The sequence below is a fragment of the Crassostrea angulata genome, chromosome 6, assembly GCF_025612915.1.
Source record: "Crassostrea angulata isolate pt1a10 chromosome 6, ASM2561291v2, whole genome shotgun sequence".
Taxonomy (NCBI): Eukaryota; Metazoa; Mollusca; class Bivalvia; order Ostreida; family Ostreidae; genus Magallana; species Magallana angulata.
Window position 1 is genome coordinate 16,701,142 of NC_069116.1, and position 20,211 is coordinate 16,721,352.

A 20,211-nucleotide genomic window follows, 5' to 3' on the forward strand; every position below is an offset into this window, starting at 1 on the left:
ACATAATTAGAAAAATAGAATTGCTTACTAGGTACCGTTGAACATAAATTCCACAGCAATACTTGTGAAATATTTCAGATATTCGAAAAGAAACTTTTTGTCTCATTTTATATATGATTTTGCGTCATAGGTGCGTAATTAGTCAAAAACTTTGGTACTCCGAAAAGTGGGGATTTTTTTTAGAAATCGGGACACTTTATGTGCCATTTTTTATAGTTTGGGGAAATTTGGTCTCTGCTCCCTTCCCTAAAATATGATTTCGGTTATTGGTTCATTACTATTGAAACCAATTAATAAAACAAACAATCACTCAAAAAACTCTTACTATTTTTTAATAAATTAAAAAAATCCAAACTATCTTGCAGTAATAGGGTTGCCGTGTGCACATCGAACATGTCTGTCCAAATTGCATCATACTGTTGACCATAGCGCTACATCCAACATAGAAAACGGTAATAAATCCATAAACGTAGCAACGTGTACATAGTTTTAAAAAAATCAATCGGCGATAGTTTATGGATATGCGATAATAAAGGAAAATGTTCAGCAACGAGTGAAAAGTGTACAGATAAACGGACGTGCAAACTGACAACAAGTGATCAGAAAAGCTCACTTAAACCTACGGTTCTGCAGGCATGTTCACGAAACTTTCCTAAGATATGACCTAAGTGTGTTCCTAAGATATGACTTAAGAAAAAAGTTAGGAACATCCTAAGATCAACTTAGGACACGTCTTAAGATGTAGCTCGACGGTTACTTAGGAACATCTTAAGTTAGGATATCCTAACCTTCTACATCCATTAATATTTTTCACAATTATTCATTCAGATCGAATTTGAGAGACTTGTGTAGGGATGAATCATTAAACATTTTGCCAGAGAAAATTGTACGACTCGGTAGTTAACACAAAAAGCCTAAAACCAGTAATTTTAATGTATGCATTTTAATAATTTTACATTTACCTAAATATATACCAGTTACCAATAACAATTTAGTTTGTTTTTCTTTAAATGACCCCCTCCCCCCCCCCCCAAAAAAAAAATTAAAATAAAAAATATTACAAGCCCCAAAAAATTCAAATAGCTGTTCTTTTAAAAAAAAGAAGAAATATTTATCAGGACATAATTGGCTTACAAGCAGATAATTATGTAAACAAGACGTGTGTATTGTCATTTCATAATTAACATTTGAGAATCTTGTCATTCAAGTATATGGAATACATAAACACGTGGTTTTCATAGAATTTGAAACATTATATGAAGAAACAAATGTACTCGTACAAACACAACCAATTTCCCTTTAATCTGCAATATATAGAATACACGAACATGTTAAATAAGAAATAAGTTGTAATATATTTCGAAAATATATACCGGTAAATACACTTCATTCAACATTACAAATGTTTTAAAGATTATTTTTTTCAGATTAAAGTGATAAAAATTAGGAATGATCACGCATTGTATGTGCAACCCGATGTAAATTTACTTTTTATAGCAAAGGACATTTAAATAATTGTTATCAAAAATTATCATAATCAAAACAATGAATGTAACTCATTTAGTGTACAATGTAGACAAAAAAAATAAGTGAATAACTTTCATTCGTCAAACAGAGAAAGTATTTGCAAAAAAAAATCTTAATTTGTCAGCAACGGGGAAGTGGTGAGAGTTCGATGCCCCCCCCCCCCCCCCCCCTCCCGGATAAGAAATTTGATGTTTGTCGAAAATGCTGGAACTGTGGAAAATATTGCCTTATTCTACCGGTCTTAAGAAAAGGCTTGACAAGATCCCAATATCCCTAAAAACGTGATTTTATAGCTTTAGGATGGTCTTAGGACAAGGTAGGTGATGTCTTAAAGTTAGGACAAAGTTATGGCGGTTCCTAAATTTAGGAGAGCTTCGAGAAACAGACTTAAGACTAGGACATGTCCTAAGATGTACTTAGGACACACCATAGTCTTAAGACAGCTTCGTGAACATGCCTGCAGGTGATCTAAAATGGTAGAGTAAGTCATTTCTTGACATTTTAAGTACCAAAATTAAATTTTCCTGTACCCGAATCTTAATAAAATGTGCACATCTCTTAAATTTAGGACAGTTCAGTTCCTCGAGAATTTAGTTTAGTTTTTATCGCTCTATATTTATATTTTCCAATGTCTTTGCCTTTGACAACACTACGTATCGATTTTGTACTATATCACCCATAACTTCAAATGACGCAAAATTGAGGCGCCAGCGGGATTTGCTTATTTATATTTAAATATTTCATCGTACGATGGCTTAAAATCATATAAATATAAGAAATAAGGAATCATTTTTTGAATATTATGAGGTAATAATTTCGGTCGGGGGTGATCAAATCTATCATAAAGCCCTTCGGGCTTTAATCAATTTGATCACGCCCTGACCAAAATGATTACCTTATAATACTCATAGAAGGATTCCTTTTTCCTTAGATATGTCGTATCAATGAATGTTTTAAAGGCAAAATTTGCGGGATTTTTTATCAAGGACCAAATTTATTAAATCTTTGCAATTTATTGAATTTCATTTAAACATATTGAAACGTATTGACAATAATTTCCAGGTGAGTTCTACTGTCCGATGCAGACAGTAAAAATTCAAAAGTTATTAAAAGCCACGTAACGATAAAAACTAAAAATTTAATCGTGGTGTCGACTCGAAAACGTGGTCGACGAGGCGAGTTGCTTTCTGATGTAAAGGAAAGATAAAGACAGAGATAAAAGAAATGTTTCTTTCGATCGAGAGGTCCCCGAAAGGTGTAATATTGGCGTTATTTTATATTTATATTCTGATAACGTGTGAAAATGGTGTGAAAAATATGTTTATCGACGTTTTTAAGATTAATTTATTTGTAAAGAAAGCAGTGAAGTGACTGTCAACGCCATAAGAATATTTTTACGTGACATAATGTTCTTGTTTATCGTACACAATTAATAAAGCGCTATTTATAATGTAAAATTTCTCTAAAGCGCTATACATGAAACAATTACAGACAGAGAAACATAAAATGTACGAATAGGCGGAAAAAACATACAATATGAAAAGACTTACAAATATACAGTATATATATATTATGAAATGTCTAACAGTGTTTAAATGTTAAAATGCTGTGCTCCCTTATTAATATGTAATTTAAAATAGAAATATGAGCGATCTTAAAAATTTTACATTAAGAATAATCAGGATCTAGAAAATAGGCAAATTTTAAATATTTATAAAACTTGTAAGGACTGCGAACGATAGCATTGTCTAGCCGCCTAACTAAAAAAGTCATTTTTTGATAATTGTTTAATAAAATTCAATTTTGTTGAATTATAATGTAAACATTTAGGCATATTGTTTTATTAGATAAAAATGATTTGGTCAAACAATGATAGCCCATTTCATAAAAGAAACTAACGGAAAACGTTTTTTTTTTAAAAAAAACATCCCCCCCCCCTGTGAAACAAAAGTTTCTTTTGAGAGGTTTTATATATTATTATTTAGCATACATTGTATTTATACCAAAAGGTTTGTTGTTTCAAGAAGGGGGGGGGGGGGGCATATGTCTACAGACCGAAATACATTCCAAAACCAGCATTTTGCTTTGTTACGTTTCAAAAAATAATGAACAAATAGGAATTAAAATGAAAATTTACTTTAATATCCATAAACATAATCCTTAAGAGTCATTCTCTATATGTCCCAAAATTTGTAGGCAGGCACGTAGCATCAGGGGGGGGGGGGGGGGGGGCCCAACACTTTTTGCGCAGCAAAGATTTTTCTTAAATTTACATACAAAAAATTGAATTAATTTATAGGACAATGTAAGAAAATGAAATAGAAATAAGGAAATAAACGGTGAAATTGAAGTTAAGGGTATACCTCTCCCCCCACGGATTAGGATTTTCAGGATTTTGGAAAGTATACCCCCCCTTTTTGTTTTTGTTTTTTGCTTGTCAAGATTGTTTGGATGAGTCTGCCCCCCCCCTTTCAAAAACGATGCTACGTGCCTGGTAGGAAAGCAGTGGTTATAAATTTTCATAAAAATTTGCAAAACTATAACCTACTGATAGCTTAATCTGCTGGTGTACATAATTTTTTTTTTAGATTGTATGTTTTCATTAAGAGCTGTTAATTTTAGTTTTATCTGACCTGATATATTTCCTTTATAACTCATGAGGATATTTAAGGTCTTCCGTTTCAAACGAATGAAATCTTTCATGCACAATATAAAACTGCTTTTTTGACAAAATTACAAATTTACATTTATAGTTAGAACATATACTTTATTTCCAATTCGTATTCTGCACATTACAGCATAATCTTATAATAAACGATCTGTACTAGGTGCTATTGTAATAAAAGATTATGTGTACAGGGCTCGAGCAACATGTATTTTGGCCGTTATCTGACAGGTTTTTATTTTTTTCAAAATAATCATATAAACCAATTAATGAAAAATGTTAACTTTTATTTCGATACAATTGTTTGGCCTATAAAAAAATATTTAAGTCCGCGTATTGCAATACTGATTGTTACCTAGATTGTCGACTATAACTCTAAGGTGAAATCCGGATTGACAGAGCGTGTGTCATTACCATGTTACTGTCAAATGGAAGTCTCTTGTAGACCTACAGTTGGTAGCAAACTGTTACCTTAAACATGAAGAGGGCAATGTATATAGCATTTTTGTTTTAGAAAGGCCTTTATCTATAAATTCTGTGTAATAAATAAGTATTTGATCCGGACAGGTTTTAGGGAAAACGTAGAAGCTAGATTTTCTTTCCTATATGAATTCTTCAAGCAGTGGATGTGGATGTCTCGATGGATCTAAGCTTCGAGCATTAGTTACATTAACGTTCGAATATACGTATATTTATTTACGTAAATGAGATGTGAACAAAGATTCAACTTTATGAAAATGTTAACGTAAAGTTCCAGGTTTGTATCATGTAATCAATCAATCAATCAATCAATCTATATATATATATATATATATATATATATATATATATATATATATATATATATATATATATATATATATATATATATATATATATATATATATAATGTTTTTGATTTTATTAATCATTGCTTTATTTAAATAATACATTTTTTAGAATGAGGAATAATAGGGCATTATATAGCCAGTACTTGATACAACGATTTTATCATGATGCAACCTTCGGTAATTTTCAATGCCATAATATCGACTTAAGTCTAAAAAGTACGATTGTAAGTAAGATTATCCTGAGATGAAATAATATGATATATTCCTCACTATAGAATAAAAATAATTATTATGGTATCCTGGTATCTAATTGGCATAGCATACGTTAACAAATCGGTCCGTAAGGAAACGTTATTGGATGTGTCAGTAAATTTTAACGAGGCAATCTTAAACATCTGCTTTCACTTTTAAACGTGTGCGGTAATAAGGGTCTGTAAAGATAAATTCCTTTTAATTTATATAAGCTTTGTTAAAATTGCTTATTTGGTCAAGATCAGATAGATTTAAATCAGAATCGGTTCTCTTATAAAAATAAAGCTGCATGGTCTGATTTTTTCGCTCTTACGGTACCAAATAATTTTTTATGCAAACCAATTAATTTAGAAAGTTATAGACTTTCGCCTATTGACACCAGCATATTCGATCTCCTTTCAAAGTTAGAAATATTTAAAGTAAATAAAACATTTCTATATGGGCATTGTTACAACGTTAACGCACTTTGAAAAATTACGCACTTTGAAAAATTTTTCAAAGTGCGTTAATTTTGGGACCAAGTCAACGCACTTTGAAAAAAAAATGGTCAGGGTTTAGTGAAAATTGTTGATAGTTTCATATACAATGAATGATCTTTTTGACCTTGTTTAGCTCAATGTGATATATTTAAAAAAGAACTCATTGCATTCTCAGCTAACTTGATAAACAGTTTCTAGACGAGAATTTTTTTCTTTTCTCATAGGACAATATCCACAATTTACACAGAAAAAAAATTCGGGAGGTCTGAATTATCCAAATATGACATAAACTTCATCGCTTAGCAACTGCATTTTCCTTTTTTGAGTATGCAGCAAATTAACTTCTTATCTAGTATATTGGGCTATGCCGGAACGAATATGATATATAGATATGAATAATGGAGATCAATGATGTGAAAAAGGATATCTTAATTCTGTTTATCAAAAACAATATGATCTTTTAAAATATCAGTGCGAGAAAAGTAACCCACATCCTAATGCTTATTTTTAAGTTTATAATAATTTAATGTTCGTTAAAGTTAATATTTTTTGAAGTGATTTATTTGATTAGAATACGAAAAGAGGGTTACTGTTGAAAGTCATAGATTCTTTAATATACCAATGGAGAAATTATTGTTTGGCCAGCTCGTTTTTTTTCATTAATACTGCATGTACTTATACAGAGTATATTTCTTTTTCCGATCTTAAATGTTTACCCAAAGTTGCTGAATACCATATGTTTTGGAAGGAAAAATGAGGGGTAGGGGATCTTCTTGTAATCAATTAAATGATGCACTGGTATTTGACCTGTATCTTTAGTTAACCCCCACTCCCATCCCCGTTCTAAATACGTTTAATTATATTCACGAGTTTCAACAAATCATCATACTATCAGCAAATTAGAAATTCAGTTTCAGAATTTATGATATAAAAATATTTTTTCATAGTGCGTCAAAAGTGTCGATACTAAAAAAATGTTAATGTACCTTCATAATGTACTTTGAAAAAAAATTTCAAAGTGCGTTAACTTGGTCCAAAATTTAACGCACTTTGAAATTTTTTTTCAAAGTGCGTTATTTTTTCAAAGTGCGTTGCCACAGGGCATAAAGAAAAACAAACCAAACTGCATCATGTTTAGAAAAGGGAACCGTTTGGTTTCGCCCCCCGAAAGATTGGGTTTATTCAACCCGCATGTTATTCATCGACTGCAAACAAAACACATTTTGTAATATATTAGTGAACAAAATGTGCATAGGCTTATTTTTGATTTGCCAAATTATTATAACCTATATATACATCAATGTCTAAGTCGTAATACAATCATAGCCGCCTCAACATCGGGGGCGAAATTTGATATGAGGCGAATAACACGGTACCTCTTAACGTCGTTTGTTTTGTTATCAAATTTTGTTCATCATTTTTTTCCCATTAAAATATAGCTTTATTGGCCGTTAAAACAGGCAAAGGTTATTTATCAATGTTTTGTTTAGTTTTTAGCTCAGCTGAGCTTAAAGCTCAAGTGAGCTATTCTGATCACATTTTGTCGTCCGTCCGTCTGTCCGTAAACTTTTCACATTTTCAACATCTTCTCCAGAACTGCTGGACTAATTTCAACCAATCTTGGCACAATGCACCCTTAGACAAAGGGGCCTCAAAGTTGTGAAAATTAAGGACCACACCCTTTTACAAGGGGAGATAATTAGAAATTATTGAAAATGTTTGAGAAATCTTCTCAAGAACCATTTGGCCAGAAATTCAAAGCTGAAACTTTTGTAGAGGCATCCTCAGGTAGTGTAGATTCAAAGCTGTGAAAATTATGACCCCCAGGGGTAGGTCGGGGCCACAATTGGGGTTAGAATTTAACATAGGTATATATAGAGTAAATCTTTAAAAATCTTCTTCTCAAGAACCATTTAGCCAGAAAAGCTGACACTTGTGTGGAAGCATCCTCAGGTAGTGTAGATTAAGTTGTGAAAACCTTTACTCCTGGGGGTAGGGTGGGCCACAAGGGGGGGGGGGGTTCGAATTTTTACATAGGAATATATAGAGTAAATCCTTAAAGTCTTCTTCTAAGAAACCAATCAGCTAGGAAAGCTGAAACTTGTGTGAAGACATCTTCAGGTAGTGAATATCCAAAGTTGTGATAATCATGACTGCCAGGGGTAGGATGGGGCTACAATTTGGGGTCGAATTTTACATAGGAATATATAGAGTAAATCTTTAAAAATCCTCTTCTCAGAAACTAATCAACCAGGAAACTTGATACTTGTATGGAAGCATTGTCGGGTTGTGTGGATTCAAGTTTATTCAAATAATGATCCCCCGGGTGTAGGATTGGGTCACAACAGGGGGTTGGGGACAAATTTTTACGTAGGAATATATAAAGAAAAATCTAAAAAATTTCTAAAAAACCATTTGCCTAGAAAAGTTGCAACTTAATTGGAAGCAACTTCAGATAGTGTTGATTCAAATTCGTTAAAATCTAAATTTTGCGGAGTAGGGTGGGGCCACATTGGGGATCTAGTTGAACAAAGGAAAACATTTAATTATTCACAAAAACTGAAATGTTATCATGTTTGGTTTTACTTATATGCAAGCATTTTGACATATTGCTGATTCTTTAAAATTGTTTTGACTTTAGCTCCTGGACAATTCTTGGGCCTCACAAGGGGTTCAGAGTGTGATGTAGGTTTATATCCCGTTTATAAACAATTGTTTTAGGATCTTTTTAAGAACTGCAATGCTCGACATGTGATATGACTATAAAATCATCTGGGACTGGATCATTAACACAAGAATAACCCTGAGGGGGGAATGGTTTTTTATTTATACAGGATCTACATGTAATACACCACATTGTCCAAAAATTTTTTATTATGACCCCATTAAGCTGATTTTATCATGCCTTTAGTTGCTAAGGTGAGCGATGTGGTCCATGGGCCTCTTGTCATAAAAATGAATATCTCCAACATTAAAAAAATTCTTGGTAATGTTTCAGGACATTTTTATAGAATACAAATACGCATTATAAAAAAACAAATACAAACACTTCATTTACTTCTAAAACATAATCCTTGAATTTCTTTGAAAAATACAAAAAATTAAATAACATAAATCTTTATTCTCAAAATCACGTTTTATGAATGATGCTTAGATCATTATAGGCAAAAGCAAAAAGTAAACTTGCAAAGGCCTGTCCTTGTATAATACATGTATATACTTAAGTAAAAGTGTCAGATCTAATAAGTGTACAATGACTTAATGGTACAAAGCTGTAAAATAATCATGTATTCGTAAAATCATAATTATGTATTGGAGTCTATTTTTCTGTTATATAAGAGTGTAACATTGCATCAAAGTTATATAGCTTTAAACATTTTTGAAATAACATTTTTCTTATTGTAGTTAATTTGTTTTGTAAACAATTTTATTCACATAATACATACGTCATAATACATGTATCTTCTCTCGAAGAATCTGTTTCTAAAAAAGATGTATTGACACTGAAATTACATCATAGATTTTAGCTCCACAAACTTAAGTTTAAATCACTAATCTGACGATTAAAAAAATAAATTTGTTTGATAGGCCCTATTCTCAGGAAATTTGGTCGCTTAGAAACGAAGGAAAGAAAGAAGTCCTTCATTATTTTTATTGCTCTCTCTCTCTCTCTGACTGCTAGTTTTAAATTGGTGGATTTCAGTAACACGTAATGCATTTTCGAGCAATTCAATTCATTTCACATGGATGTAAGAAGCGTCAAATACTCTATTTACGAATTGCAAATATTTTCTAAAATGCTTGGGAGAAAAGGTGTTTTAAATGTTAAAAAGTCATATTTAGTAAATGTACAGATTGAGATTCAATTTCCACAGCATGTCTACAAAGAAAACCTAAATAAAACCACGGATTTCTAGTTCCTACACTTTTGTCATCTTTCATACTGTATAATTGCAGCTCAACGTTTGGTTTCAGTGATCTCGTTCCCTCCATAGAATACATTGCATATATTACCTGCTGATCCGAGTTCATTAGTTTTTTTCCCAAAAAATGTAAAACCGCCTTTTTGTATAACTCTTCAAACGCTAATTGCACACTCCTGGTTCCTATAAACATTCCTCCGCCTACCCAAACTACATTCTGTTTAAATATTTCTTCTGGGGTCAAATTCAGATTTGGATGATACACTTCATTCATTGCAAGTAAACTTTTATTGTGGTTTTCGGGAGGAGTTAATATAAAATATCTTTTATCATTAACAATATCCCGGAAATAACCAATATCTAACCATGCATAATATTCACTTTCAAATATATTTGAACGAATAGCATCACCCACTGCAGCATATTTTGCGTGCTGGATAGCAGAATACTCTGCTAGAACTGTATTTGGATGGTACTTGGGATAATCCGGTTGATCAAACACCGATTTAATATCCATCAACAGCTGAAAAGGCCATAATTTTCTTTTCTTCATATATATAACTTTTGTAAATCCTTGTCGGTCGTGTCTTAATTCACTCATTAAGTTTTTAAAGTGCTTTGAATCAGTGAAGATGATTAAAGGGTTTAAAAGAAATCCATAAACTTTTGCCCATTCTTCGTACATTGATGGCGAAAAAATGTGGTGATCTCCCTTCTGAAATGACCCAATATCCCAGAAAGACGTGACAATCGTTAGATTTTGCCCTTGCTTCATTGTCCATTGAAGAGTACTGCTGGAAAAGTTGACATATTTTGGAAGCAGCTTGCGGTCTGGTTCACGCTAAAACAATCACGTTAAATAGTATGTTGTGATATATATATATATATGAATATATATATATATGAAGTATTGATACAAAAAATCCCCAAACTCACCCGTATTAAGTTTAGAAAAGGTACATTTTTCCTTTGGAAAATTCTTTCGAAAAACACGGTAAATATAATCGCTACAGTTACTATAATGATGAAGAAAGTGATCAAATTCTTTAGTCGTGATTGGTTCATGATAAAATTCTGAAAAAAAAAGTTAGGCATGTATCATATGTAGAAAGTCTGTTATTAATTTAAAATAATACTATATCTTTTTTAGACACCTTAATATACTGTGGAATCATTAAAATTCGTGGAGGCCAATTATCGTGGATTGCATCAATTGTACATGTTCGTGGGGACGTAATTTCGAGTAATTTCTTATACCAACAAAAAATATTACTTTTTAGCCCTAATTTATTAATTCAGGGATGAGAGGTACCCATGAGTTCCACGAAAATTTAGCCACCACGAAATCTTATGATTTCACAGAATTCTATGCTACAATTCATGTTAACACCTTGAGAATATGTATGAGTTGCACGTCTACTTTTGGAGGAATCTCGACCATTCGACTTCAAATACTTAATTTATATCACTAATTAGTGGTTAATGACTGTACTCACTGTAAATAATACGCTGTATTATCTAAAGACATAAGTTTTACAAAACTAATGTGATATAAATATAAACAAGTGTGTGAAAAAAGATTTTGCTAGGTAGGTTTTTTCACAGATATTCGTTTTACTAAGATTTCCAATCGCACTAAATAATCACACTGATTTGCGATTACATTTTTTTGCAGCAACTTTTTTATTTTTATATTTTAGAACATTTTAATTTAAAAATTATTTCTAAACATGCCATTGTTTAATTTACAACCTTGAAGAGCACATTCTAATTGTTACATATCACCACATAACTTATTGAATATATAATGTTTATAATAATTAATTTTCATCAACTAGTCAAAAACAAAACAAACAGAGATAAATTCATATTAACATGTAATTCATTTTAACAAGAGACTACAAAATAGTTAAGGTCAACGGATCCATAGATTATCTTAGGGATTCAATGGTTATCTATCATTTGATACAATGTTCATAAAACAAAAGTTTAAAAAATCCTACCAGAATAAAAACAATTTGCCGGGGAAACAATTGGCTTGCTGTAATAGTATCAATCCTAGACTTAATCAAAGTACTGAGAGTACTGAAAGACGGGGTCTTGAAAGTTTGAATTTGTAATTGTCCACGTTTTCCTCGAATATGTTCCAAAAATTATGAGTTTGAATTTAATTAAGTTGTTTCAATCTAGTATGTTAAAATTCGGCTTTTTGCAATTGCCTGATACTTTGTCTAAATTTTACTAAATCCCGGCCGGGACTGTTCTTCATAATTGTAGAAAATTGACACAACAATATTTAATGTAAAATAAGACTCCAAGGAAACATTTTAAAAACTACAACTAACCTGGAAAATCATAACAACTATATATATGTAAATAATTTAAATCATTAGATTTATTTAATTCTGTGATTCAAAGGAAAATACAAGGTAGCCATTTTGATTTTTTAGACCGACTTATCTGTCACGATTTTCTTGCAGCGATTAAGTGATAAAGGTACGTAGAAAGTTAAAGGACTGGTTAGAAAAAAAATAATGAAAATGTCCAGATCAGTTACTTAGTGCTTATGAAGGCGAGTTGGTTTCATGTCTAGAAAAAAATATTCACATGGCGGTAATATGTTTTACTGACAATTGATAAAGCAATAATTATTGTATGATAACTGTAAATTGTTAATTTTAGCTATTAATTCAGAATTATTTGATTTTAAAATTTCTAATATATGCAAAGTTAACCTTTTTAACAGCAAAATTAATAATTGTTGTAGGACATTGTCATTTCAGGGATCTGTGTCCTTTCAATGCACTCTCGTCTATTAAGCGCACATTTTCATGCGTGTCTCGGAAAAAATGAACAATTTCGAAAGCGATTTAATTTCAATTTTTTCGAAGAGCTACAATAAAGGATTTGTAAATCAGATTTTAAAACTACGATACAAACTTTTAGTTTTCAATCTTCTAAAATTGAGATATGTACTATTTATTTACATGTACTACCACACGGTAAATTAAAAATTTAAAACATAACAACCATGCATTATCTCTGAACTCATAGGTCTAATATTAGTGCGAAATATCAGCTGAGTTTCTGATGAGAGACATTAATATATTGATGAAGAATTCGTTTAAATCATGAATATGTTTGGTTTTGTCCGCTATAAAGTATAGAAAAAAGTGTAAACTTATGTCTCATAACAATAACATTAAAAAAATTACATAATTATATAATCCAACTAAGCCGGACAACATGAACATTAACATTTATCTTGGTTCTTCAATCGATAAGATTGTATATATTATTTGATCTATTGGTAACCCCATATGTATTATCTATATAGATTTTGCTTACAATGCATTGTTCAAAATTTAAGTTCAGTCTAATTGACTAAAAGTAAATAAACGAGAAGGCAAATTCAGACTTGTTTTTATTTTCTATGTACAAAATTCCTTTAGAGATGAACAGCAGTCATTCCCGCAACTAGACTCGAAGCCAAGAAAACAACTATTTCATATGTAAGAGATCTGTGTATAACCCGTCCAGATTTTAACCTCGACTCGCGCATTAAGTTCGGTATTTTCAGGTGATAGATTGTTAAAATAGAATTGACAACTTTTCAAAAATGGCACACTGTGTTTGGGAACTTTACTTTCGATTCAACCTTCAACCTCTTCTATTGATTAATGAGCTCGTCCACAAACTGAATCGTCGACGGCGTTGTGCATGCAGTTACGTAACTGATTCCACAAATCGCTACAACTTTTGAACCCGTGCAAGAATATTTTGATCAATAAAGCTATTTATTTAATTTCTTTACAGAAATAGGTTTAATATTACACATAGAGGACTTAAAACGAATTAATGCGTGTTTTTGTAATATATATTTACTGAAATGAATTAAAAGTTTCTGCACTATTTTCTTACGCGTAGACTCAATTCATGTGTTCTACGCGTGCCTTCCGGTTTGAGACTTCGGCTGACAGTACACCAATAGACGGGGTCAGGTGACCCCGTCTAAAAATGACAAAAGTTTTGTCTCATTTCATTGACTAAAAGTTTGAGATGTCACAAGGTCATATAAGCTAAACAAGGAATTAGTTCTTCGTCATGTTTCCCAAAAGAGCTTCCACGTAATTACAAATTTAAAAAACGATAAAGTGAAAACAGTCATATTAATCAAAGAAATAAAAATAAAATATATTTCAAAATATAATGCAGTTCGCTCCATGCTATCTTTAAAAAATAATAACAATAAACACACATGTGCGTAAAGTGCTGTTAATTGATATCGATTTTTTTTCTTTAAGGAAGGAGTCTTTTTCTGGTTTTCAACTTGTCAAAAGTAAATTCAATTAAATGGTCATTAAATCAAGATGAAAAGAATTTAAAATATCATATTTTTCTTTCTTTTTACAATGATAAAACGGCATAGAAATCATAATCAAAGTTTAGAATCTAACAAGGACTATATTTTTGGTGGAACATTGGCGAGGGAAAATATTACATGTTTTTGCATTTCAGAATTGCCGTAGATTCATGAGTCTATTTAGCGTTTTTAGAACAATAACATTAATGTTGGATTTTTTGAAAACTAATCTGAACTAATGATATGGAACTTGAATTTCAGAATATTTTTTATATTATGATTTGCCTATCAAATCACATATTTATAAGCCTTTTAAAGCGCTCATTCTATAAATAGATTTGTGTGGAAAAAAATAACGTAAATTGGATTTTCTCTCTTATTAAATGGTCAATGTGTTAGTTTTTCTGTCAGTTCATATCTTTATGTAAGGTCTTCATAATATGTAAAAATCAGAAATATTTTGATATTGGAAGCAAAAAAAATAAATAAATAAAAATCGAAATACCTTCACATTTTAAGAAAATTAGAGGAAATGTGGACTAAGCAATATCAATTTTAGTCATCTAAAATGACTAACTAAGTTGAATCACAAACGCAGTTGATTGTTTTACAACCCTCACCTAAAACTCTCAATCAGTACCAAGAATGGAAAAACGAATTAGAAGAGATATATAACAGTAAAACTAAAGGTATCATGTTAAGATCTCTTGCAAAATGGTGCGAAGAAGGAGAAAAATCAACAAAATATTTTCTATCCCTTGAGAAAAGAAATTATAAAAATAAGCGCATAGATAAACTTGTAGTAAACAATACAATTCTGACAGATATAAAAGTTATACTAGAAGAAGAAAAAACTTATTATCAGAATTTATATAAATCATCTGAAATAAATGTAACTAAAAATGAATTAACATTTTTCAATGATTTAAATATTCCTAGAATATCTGAACAAGAGACAAAGAAATGTGAAGGTGAAATTAAGGAATCAGAATGTCTTAAAATTCTATCCGACTTCAAACTTAATAAAACCCCAGGAACCGATGGCTTTCAGGTAGAGTTTTATAAATATTTTTGGAGTGATATCAAAGACTTAGTTCTTGAAAGTATAAATTTCTCCATTAAAAAAAAGTGTATTTCATATGATCAAAGAAAGGGTGTCATCACTCTAGTACCCAAAAAGGATAAAGACAGAACTAATTTAAAAAACTGGAGGCCTATATCCCTTCTAAATTTTGACTATAAATTAGTGGCAAAGGTGTTAGCTAACAGAATCATTGACAGTTTACCAAAATTAATTGATCCTGATCAAACAGGTTATATAAAAGAAAGGTTTATTGGTGAAAATATCAGAACCATTTCAGACCTTATTGCATATACAAATTTGAAAAATATCCCAGGCTTGATTTTACTAGTAGACTTTGAAAAAGCTTTTGATACAGTTGAGTGGTATTACTTAAAAAAAGTTCTTAGTATATTTGGGTTTGGAAATAGTTTTAAGTCATGGGTCAAAATTTTATATACTGATATTTCTAGCTGTATAATAAATGATGGATACACCTCAAATTTTTTCAATTTAAGTAGAGGAGTAAGACAAGGCTGCCCTCTATCACCATACTTATTCGTATTATGTGTAGAAATTTTAGCAATAGCAATAAGACCAAATAAAAACATAAGAGGTATCAAAATAGGTGAAACTGAATTTAAAATCAGTCAACTTGCTGATGATACAACTTGTTTTCTTAGTGATGAAGAGTCAGGTTATGAAGTTCTCAACATTATGCAAAGGTTTTATAAATTATCTGGCCTAAAATTAAATTTGAATAAAACAGAAGCAATCTTGATCGGATCAAAAAGAAATTATAAACCAGGCACTCTGCCAGTAAAAATGTCCAGAGGGGAATTTTTCTCCTTAGGTGTTTGGTTCAGTAGTGAAAATGAAAATAACACTGTCGACAAAAATTTAAAAACCAAATTAGAGGATTTAAAAGTAACCCTTAATCTCTGGAAAATGCGTAATCTATCACTTTTAGGGAAAATTTTACTCGTGAAAACATTAGCGTTGTCAAAACTTGTATTCCTAGCCTCTGTCATTCCAATACCAGAAAACATAATTAATGTAGTACAAAAAGAAATAAATAAATTTATATGGAATTCGGAGATCCCTAAAATAAAATATACTATTAGCTGTCAAAAGTTAGCTGATGGTGGACTAAAAGCTCCAAATTTTGAAATTCAAGTTAAATCACTTCAAATAAATTGGATCAAAAGATTTTTTAGTGAGAGTGATGCAAAATGGAAAAAATTAATAAATATTTTTTTTAGTAAAATAGAAATTACTGATCTTCTCTTAACAAGATGTAGCCTGCCAAGTTTTCCAGCAAAGTTACCTACCTTTTATTATAATATAATTACTTCACGGAAAATATTTAGAAATCGTATGAATGAAATCAGCATAAACCCACCCATTTTTACAGAATGCTTGTGGTTCAACAATTTTATATGCATCGACAATAAATCAATCTTTTTTTCTGAATGGTATGAAAATGGTATAATGTTTTTAAAAGATATTATTAACAATGATGGTTCTTTCTTAACCTTAGATGAGTTTTTCGAAAAATTTAAATTTAAACCCTCTTTTCTTCAATACAACAGTCTTCGTTCCTCTATCCCAAATAACTGGAAAAAACATGTCAAAGACAAAACACATCCTCCCCATAGCGAAGGGAATATAATGCACTCCTTGTCTGTTCAAGGAAAACTTATACCATTATGTGAATTAAAATGTAAAGATGCATATTGGATTTTAATTAACAGTTGTAAGGAAATTACTCTCTGTATCCAAAAATGGTCAGAAATATTTAAAGTAGAAATTCCAGTCTCTGATTATAAAAAGATACTTAATTTACCTTTTCAGTGTTGCACACAAACTAACGCACAATCTCTTCAGCTCAAAATATTACACAGAATCATAGTACATAACAAGTAGCTTTTTAATATGAAATTGATTCCAAGCCCGAACTGTAACACAGACAACTGTAATGAAATTGACACTATACATCATAGATATTTCCAATGTAAAAGCATACAAATTTTCTGGAAAGATCTAATATATTGGTGGCAACAACATATAGAAAATGTCAATCACTTAACAATGCAAGATGTCATATTTGGTATCTACAAAGTAAAAAATGTTCCACTAAATTACTGTATTTTACTTGGAAAATGCTTTATACATCTAATTCATTCAAAATCTCCTGGCAAACAAATTGAGTTCATTGCTTTTAAAAATTTTCTAAGAAACAAACTTCATGCGAAAGAAAATTATCTTTGTTCGAAGAATCAAATGTTCATTTTTTACGAATTATGGCAGCCAATATTAGTTAACTTATAAACTGTAGTCTTTCAGTATTATATGGATTGTCTTGATTGTTTGAAGATTGCTGATCAATGCTTTCTACCATGTTAAAAACTAAGATGCATGTATATTTTAGATCCATGTTAATATTTTAGCTCCATGTCCAAAGTACTCGTATATTGATCTGTTTCCATGCTATTTATCTTTTATTCTATTGTGAAACGTTTTGAATTATGTTCTAAAAATATATGTACCATAATTGTTGAGCCAATAAAATATTCACTCACAAAAAAAAATAAAAATAAAAAAATAAATAAATAAAAATATCAATTTTAGTTTAAATATCAATTCCAATAAAGTAGTATAAGCTGATAGGCATTCTAATATTCTATCATTTCACTGAAGAATAGAAACATATCTTAAACAGATGTCTACAAAATTGTAGATAAGTAGTGGCAAAAGGTAGTGACCTTGACCTGACCTTGATGCCAAAACAAGAAGGCCAAATTTGATTAAACTGATCGAATCATTTGGTTATATGATCTGATTGACACAAAATTTTTATGAATTTCTTAATATTAGAAAAATGTCTAATAACTAGAAGACTCATTCCTTAAGATAATGCTGTCATTTTTGACCAAAAGATAAGACAAGGGGATTCATGAAAGAAAATAACTGATATTTTAAGCCGCTAAATACCGCGTAGGTTATATGGTTGCTATGGGCAAGGAAAAATATATTTACATTATCAGTTTTGTGTTAATAACGAGCGTGCACCTGTTTAATGTTAAAGTCAATTTATGTTGGAACATTTCTGAGTCTGATAAACGTTAGACTTAGCGGGCGGGATGGAAGCGTGATTGGGGCTGTCAAGTTTTAAATAGGAACATTGGATACATGTAAATCATTATAAAGGCAAAAATAACATGAGAGTTTTTATTTACCGAATAAATCTTTTTAGTCAAGTAGTATTTATGTAGACGGTGCCTCATACAAATGAATAGAACAAGATAAAATAATTGAGTTAATATTCATTTGACAAAACGGTAAACAAATCATAGTTAAAATTTATCTAAACTAAACTTATTTTAACAAAACATAATACGCGTATTGTTAACAATGAAGCTGCAAAGTATGAGCTCCGCAACTGTCCATTTGATTAATTTACATTGAAACCAAGCATTTTGTTTGAGTCAGACTAAGAATTTAAATGATTAGCTTATCTTTAAAAGGATAAGCTCTAAAGGTTATATGTGAACATAAACTACCTTAGGGCGAAACGGAATGTTTGTGTTGCTCGTAGCCAAGATTTAGAATTATCATTGAAAAGAATGATATCATTAATATCAATTTCCATTTGAATTCATTTACGATCACGACTGTAATTTTTTTTTTCTCGGGATCACATAATTCTCTTTTTATGGAATGGGAAGCATATGAATGTGCAATCTCATCACTTTTTTTAAAAACCCAGATCGCCTTTGTATTAAAACCTTACACGTTTTGTTATTATTCACAGTCTAGCAATTTGGATCTAAAAATAAATTTATGAAAATATTGAAGATAAATGTAAGATCTGAAGTTAATAAGCGTTAGAATTGTTTTGTTTTTATCTTTCACAGCAATATTGCTTACAAAATTGACTTTAACAAGGTTATTAAAAAAAAACCATACGTTTTTCTAAACGCTTACCTGAGAAATGATCTGCGCTTTGCTTTAACAATCAATAGATAAGTTGAGGTTGCTAAAAAAAATGCCGAGGACTAAAAAAAAATTGAAAGCCGTATTTGTTCAGGGTTAAAGCTGACCACCAATGGTTGTCAAGTTTCTTATCAGAAGTATTTTGTTTATATTGTAGAAGGGAAATTCAAGATAAAATGCATGTTACGATAAAGTATATAATACCAAACAGAGTAAATGAATAACTTACAATGAAGCGCATTGAAGTGGTAAAAATGTTCGTTTGAATGGAATATTCTAAACTTTGTATCGAACGTCAATTGTTACATAGGACACGCCCATTTATTTTATAACGAGGAAAATAGTATTCGTAACAAGTTTAGCTTTTTAAAAAAGCTTACCGTCTTTAGAGCAAACTCTTAACAGCAATAAATAAGATATCAAAGACAATTTAATTATTTTTTACATACATGTTGCATTCTTCTCCATGCAATAGCGTACCAAACTTTTTTTTTAATATGTGCTTAATATTGAAAATTATTTACAACGTGTTATTTATTTGAAATCGACTGTAGTAGAAAAAAGAGATCTTAGGAAGGGTTGAATCACTGTAGTAAAATCAAAGTTAAATTAATACAACTCCATTCAGTATCATTCAGTTTTACTGATATTAGTTTCAAAGTATCTAATATACAAACTTGTTTTCTGATTTAGCCATACCGTATGAAATTTCATTGGTATTTGTATAATCAGAACAAAAAGAAAAGAACAAATTATTTCAATAGAGGTTACAGAATATTGCTTTTAACTAGTTAACAGAAAAATGAAAGCCTGAATTTCTATAAGAGCCATTTTTATTGTTATTTCGTTTTCTTACTTTTTAAGATTTGAAATCTACAAAAATTGTTAAGTCGTACGTAAAAACGATCATCAGAAAATTACCTCCCTTGTGCCGAACAGTATATCAACCAATGAAATAAATGTAAATTTCACATCATGTATTTTCTACCAATCACAAAGGAGAGGAAGTACACAGTCCGGAGACTGTAAATTATTTCAACTCTTTATACCGTCTTCCAAGGAAGACGGTAACAATGCTTTCTGAACCGCTCATCTTCTAAACAACACAAAAAGGGC

At 30.6% G+C, this 20,211-nt stretch overlaps 1 protein-coding gene across 2 annotated transcripts; it reads right to left on the bottom strand.

Annotated features, from left to right (window-relative positions):
- Window positions 1-8,554: 8,554 nt before the first annotated feature.
- Window positions 8,555-19,139, bottom strand: LOC128188474 (uncharacterized). 2 transcript variants are annotated; one of them, XM_052859553.1, is made up of 3 exons: window positions 19,087-19,139; window positions 10,613-10,750; window positions 8,555-10,517 (listed from the first exon to the last, which is right to left on the bottom strand). In XM_052859553.1, exons 2-3 carry the CDS (start codon window positions 10,739-10,741, stop codon window positions 9,579-9,581), a joined length of 1,068 nt encoding a protein of 355 aa, XP_052715513.1. In that variant the 5' UTR covers window positions 10,742-10,750; window positions 19,087-19,139; the 3' UTR covers window positions 8,555-9,578. The 2 variants fall into 2 exon arrangements, with proteins under 2 accessions (XP_052715513.1, XP_052715512.1); XM_052859552.1 differs by lacking the exon at window positions 19,087-19,139 and having other exon boundaries at window positions 10,613-11,517.
- Between the last annotated feature and the right edge of the window lie 1,072 nt (window positions 19,140-20,211).